This window comes from Cheilinus undulatus, linkage group 16, assembly GCF_018320785.1.
Source record: "Cheilinus undulatus linkage group 16, ASM1832078v1, whole genome shotgun sequence".
NCBI lineage: Eukaryota > Metazoa > Chordata > Actinopteri > Labriformes > Labridae > Cheilinus > Cheilinus undulatus.
The window spans coordinates 4969733-4975732 of record NC_054880.1 but is presented as its reverse complement, the minus strand read 5'-3'; the positions used below and the strand labels follow the sequence as shown (position 1 = coordinate 4975732).

The 6000-nt window shown below is 40.5% G+C and overlaps 1 protein-coding gene across 1 annotated transcript in view; it reads left to right on the top strand.

The window, feature by feature from the left end:
• LOC121523760 (oocyte zinc finger protein XlCOF6-like) overlaps positions 1 to 5624 on the top strand; it is a 7255-nt gene extending 1631 nt beyond the window's left edge. The window contains exon 2 of the mRNA XM_041808788.1: positions 2715 to 5624. Within this exon, the coding sequence (XP_041664722.1) occupies positions 2715 to 5350 (2636 nt within the window). The 3' untranslated portion in view covers positions 5351 to 5624. The remainder of the gene's footprint in view (positions 1 to 2714) is intronic.
• The last annotated feature ends 376 nt before the right edge of the window (positions 5625 to 6000 follow it).

Sequence of the window (6000 nt, the reverse complement as noted above, 5' to 3'; positions counted from 1 at the left end):
GGGGAGGGTCCCCATATTGGTCTTTGCCCTGGGCCTCCATATGGCTTAAACCATCCCTGCCTCACAACTGCAGCCCCCCTCACAGATTGTTCTGCCAGTTTGTTGCTTTCATTTTTCTGTTTCTGCCCTTTTGACAGTATTTATCATTAGTACGTTTAAGATTAAATGAAACACCCACGTTTGGCAAGTTTTACTCAGTTTTACATTATTTCAAAATGTGATCCATGTGTCTTTGGCTCGTTGATGATACACATGCAAAAGTCATCATCAAATACGAGTATGGGAGAGCATCGGCAGTAAGTGACCGAAGAAATGTATTAAAAACGAGGGCACTGGAGGCTTCACCTTGAACAAGACAGCACGCCTCTATGAATGAATTTACTGAAGGGACACGCCACCAGTGGACTTCCTCTGTGCTCTTTTACGCACGTTCCTTTGTCCTGTAATAATACACAAGTTTTCATTTGAATTTGGAAGTTAAAGTCTGTCTTGTTTGTGTGTGGACTTAGATTTATTGATATGACTTATTGCAGTGAGTCTTTACTGCTGACAGTTTTCACCTTTATAGAGTATTTTGGGAGGATTTTTTTAAAAGTAAGCCTTAAAAGAGCCACAACTGGTCATTAAAGAGCCACATGCAGCTAGAGAGCTGTGGATTGAGTATCATTGATTTAATGAAATAACCAAAGTGTGAAAGCTGTCAGAAAATTATCTTTTAAAACTTTCTTTTATCTTTTAAATAACATATATTTGTGCATCAAGTGGGCATATGGAAATCATAAACATTTTCTTAGTGAGTAAAGGGCATGTACCTGCGTATTGTAGACTACACCACTGGGTATGCGCAAATAATTGACCTTTTCTAGTGGGTATATGGCATATACCTGTGTATCACGTAGACTACACCACTGGCGCATAGTGCGCAGAGGTCGCCAACTTTCTGCAGAGCCAATCGCTACAGAACTCCAAACTTCATGTGGCCTTCAGATTAGCTCAGGAACAGTGCGAAGAGAGCTTCATGGAATGGGTTTCCATGGCCGAGCAACTGCATCCAAGCCATACATCACCAAGTGCAATGCAAAGAGTCAGATGCAGTGGTGTAAAGCACACCGCCACTGGACTCTAGAGCAGTGGAGACACGTTCTCTGGAGTGATGAATCGAGCTTTTCCATCTGGCAATCTGATGGCTCAGTCTGGGTTTGGCAATTGCCAGGAGAACAGTACTTGTTTGACTGCATTGTGCCAAGTGTAAAGTTTGGTGGAGGGGGGATTATGGTGTGGGCTTGTTTTTCAGGAGCAGGGCTTGGCCCCTTAGTTCCAGTGAAAGAAACTCTGATTTCTTCATCATACCAAGAGATTTTGGACAATTCCATGTCCCCAACTTTGTAGTAACAGTTTGGGGATGGCCCCTTCCTGTTCCAACATGACTGTGCACCAGTGCACAAAGCAAGGTCCATAAAGACATGGATGAGAGAGTTTGGTGTGGATGAACTTGACTGGCCTGCACAGAGTCCTGACCCCAACCTGATAGAACACCTTTGGGATGAATGAGAGTGGAGACTGAGAGCCAGGCCTTCTCGTCCAACATCAGTGTGTGACCTCACAAATGTGCTTCTGGAAGAATGGTCAAAAACTCCCATAAACACACTCCTAAACCTTGTGGAAAGCCTTCCCAGAAGAGTTGAAGCTGCTATAGCTGCAAAGATAGATAGATAGATAGATAGATAGACCTTTATTGTCCCCAAAGGGATATTTGTTCTTACAGGCACTGTCAGGTACATAGAATACACACATTATAGACAGTTGGACACAGGACAACACACATGCTGGTGAGAGAAGGGTGGGTACAGATTACAGCTGGGTGGACCGATGTCATATTAAACCCTATGGATTAAGAATGGGATGTCACTTAAGTTCACATGTGAGTCAAGGCAGATGAGCGAATAATTTTGGCAATATGGTGTATCTGTTTTTAGCTGTGAAACAGGGGCTAGCATTACTGCAACTAAGCAAACTGTGATGTTATGCAGCAGTTATTTTCATCTTTGAGGCTCCTGTCTTTAAATTAGCAATGAAACAATTTTGCCATTAATAGTTAGTGGAATGCAATTTTGATTAAAAAAAAAACAAAAAAACATGCATTTTCAAGTTTTCATCACATGATGAGAAATCAGAATCAACATTTTTGGCCAAGTATGTTTAGGCAGCAAGGAATTTGGACAGGGCTCTGAAAAAAGGATAAAAGTTAAATATTTCAAAGTAGATTACAGAGTCCTCCAATACCCAATTTTTTTTCCTGTGCCAGAAAACTAAGATAAAATGATGTCTTAAATGAGTCTCAAATCTTGAGTTCTTGGCACCTCCAACACTGGGGAAATTCAGAAAAGATAGTCAGTGGTGATAGTTTTGATTATTTTTAAAAATTGATCAATGAGTTTACAGCCTGCTATCCTGTATCTGTTGAACACAGCAGGAACCTCAAGTACAGTGAAAAATTTCATGGTGAATCGAGAAAAGTCTACATTTCCTCTTCAATTAAACATTCCTGACAAAACCTTTGTTTAGATTTGGCAATATGAATTCATATTTCTCAATGACTGGGTATGGGAAATGTCCTTTCTAGGGGCAACTTATGGAACTAATATTGTCAAGCATCACGTTTTTTTTGTTTAATATATAATCAGTTTCACTAAATGTGTGCCCTTGTGTTTTAGTTGTTCGTGCTGATGTCCAACAGCTTTCAGTGAGTAAAGGACGGGTTTCCACAGAGCAGCAGGAGAGGGGGTCAAGTCTGAACCAGGAGATTACTGAACCTCCACAGATCAAAGAGGAACCAGAGGAACTGTGGTTGGGTAGTAAGGAGGAAGGAATCAGCATGTTCTCTTCGGTTCCTGTCCCTATGAAGACTGAAGAAGATGAAGAGAAACCTCAGTCCTCACAGCTTCAGCAAAGACTAACTGAACATGTGGAAAGAGGAGCTGATGAAGACGACTGCGGAGGACCAAGAGCAGCAAGGTACTACAGTCAAGAGAGAGTTTTGAAACCAGAGATTGAGGTCACGGGTGAGGACTCCTCTGAGGCTGAAACTGATGACAGTGCTGATTGGGTGGAGAAACCAGACCACCATTCAGGTGTAAACTCACTGGAAAACATAAAAAATAAGAGTGGAAAGACTGGTAGGAAATCACGTTGTTGCTCTGTGTGTGGTAAAAGATACTACCATGCAGGTCATCTTAGACACCATATGAGAATTCACACTGGAGGGAAACCCTTCGGCTGTTTTGAGTGTGGTAAAAGATTTTACCATGCAGGTCATCTCAGACATCATATGAGAATTCACACTGGAGAGAAACCCTTCAGCTGTTCTGAGTGTGGTAAAAGATTTTCCTATCAAAAAGCAGTGGACAGACACATGAAAACACACTCAGTGGAGAAAACCTTTGAGTTTTGTACAAAATTTTACCCCCAAAATAATCAGACTGAACAAACTTTATTTGACATGAAGCAGAAACCCAAAAGACGCCCTCATAGTGGTAAGAGATTAAGACTTGAATGTAATTTGGCGAGTTACAGCAGACCTCTTACTGGTGAGAAACTATTTGGCTGCACTAAGTGTGGTCAACGATTTAACCACAAAGGAATCCTGACCAGACACATGTTAATTCATCACAGACAGAAACCTCATACTGGTGAGAAACCTTTTAGCTGCTCTAACTGTGGAAAAAGTTTTAACCACAAAGGAAACCTGAACAGACACATGTTAATTCATCACAGACAGAAACCTTATACTGGTGAGAAACCATTTGGCTGTACTGAGTGCAGTCAAAGATTTAACCACAAAGGAAACCTGACCAGACACATGGTAATTCATCACAGACAGAAACCTTATACTGGTGAGAAACCATTTGGCTGCACTAAGTGTGGTCAAAGATTTAACCACAAAGGAAACCTGACCAGACACATGTTAATTCATCACAGACGGAAACCTCATACTGGTGAGAAACCATTTGGCTGCACTAAATGTGGTCAAAGATTTAACCGCAAAGGAAACCTGACCAGACACATGTTAATTCATAACAGACGGAAACCTCATACTGGTGAGAAACCATTTGGCTGCACTGAGTGTGGTCAAAGATTTGACCGCAAAGGAAACCTGACCAGACACATGTTAATTCATAACAGACAGAAAAGTCATACTAGTGAGCGACCATTTGGCTGCACTGTGTGTGACAAAAGATTTAACGAAAAGTATCAACTTGCACACCATATGAAAATTCACACAGGAGAGAAACCCTTCCGCTGTTTTGAGTGTGGTAGAAGATTTAACCGAAATGGAAATCTGACCAGACACATGTCAATTCATAACAGACAGAAACGCTTCATCTCCACTGAGTGCAGTATTGGATTGAACAAGACAGATCAAGCAATGAAACATCAGGTAACTCACACTGCAGAGCAGTCCTTCAGCTGCTCTGAGTGTGGAAAATGTTTTAGCAGAGAAATATATCTTGCTAGACATGTGGTAGTTCACTCTAAACAGAATTCCCTGAGGTGCTCTAAATGTGGAAAATGTTTTGGCAAGAAAAGTTATCTTGCCACACACATGTTAGTTCACACTAGACAGAAACTTTTCGACTGCTTTGACTGTGGTGAAACATTTAGCCTTGAAAGCGATTTGACAAAACACAGGAGAATTCATGCAAGAGAGAAACCCTTTGACTGCACAGAGTGTGGTCAAAAATTTGCCCAAAAACATCATATGGAAGACCACATGAGAACACACTCGAGAGACAAACCCTTCAGCTGCCCTGAGTGTGGTGAAAGATTTACCCAAAAGAGTTCTCTGAGCAGACATGTATTAGCTCAAACATGCTCTGATTATTGTCGAGACAATTTGACCAAACGTAGGGGAATTCAGACAGGAGAAACCTCATTTGACTGCTCAGTGTGTGGTAAAAGATTTAACAAAAGGAAATGGTTTTCCATTCATATGTTAGTTCACACTAACCCCAAACTTTTCAGCTGCTCTGAGTGTGGTAAAACATTTAGCTATAGAAGCAATTTGACAAAACACAAGAGAATTCATACAGAACAGAAACCCTTTGACTGCACAGAGTGTGGTAAAACATTTAGCTGTGAAAGCACTTTGACAAGACACAAGAGAATTCATACAGGAGAGAAACCCTTTGACTGCACAGAGTGTGGTAAAATATTTACACTTAAACATCATTTGGAAGACCACATGAGAATACACTCTGGAGAAAAATCCTTCAGCTGCTCTGAGTGTGGTAAAAGATTTTCCAGACAAAGTTCTGTGACCAAACACATGTTAGTTCACATGACAAAGTAACCCCATTTCTTGCTCTGACTATGGTAAAACATTCAGCTGTGAAGACAATTTGGTCAAGCACAGGGGAATTCAGACAGGAGAAACCCCATTTTGATTGCTGTGTGTGGTAAAAGATTTAACAAAAAGAAATGGTTTTTGCAGGTCTATTTTAGTTCACACTTACCTGATGTTTTTGCATATTTATCACACTTAAATGTTCCGGATCATCAAACCAATTTTTATAATTCACGAACGCATCCCAAGTAAATAGAAAATGCAGTGTCTGAATGCTTATATATGCACACTCCTGATCAAAATCTTAAGACCAGTTGAAAAATTGCAAGAATTCACATTTTGCACTGTTGGATCTTAAGAAGGTTCTAAGTAGAGCTTCAAAATGCAAAAAGAAGAAATAGAAATGAGATGAAAAAAATTTGAGTAGGCAATTTAGCGAAAACAACAATTAAACTGAAACAGGCTGTTCATCAGCTGATCAAAAGTTTAAGACCATAGCTTATAAAAACCTGAAAACACCCTCAAAACAGAAATCAAGGTTTCAAAAAAGGCCTCAGTGATGAGTAGCTCCACCGTTCTTGTTGATCACTTCAAAAATTCTTTTCTGCATGCTTGATGTGAGTGTTTCCAGGAGGCTAGCGGGAACGTTGTTCCAA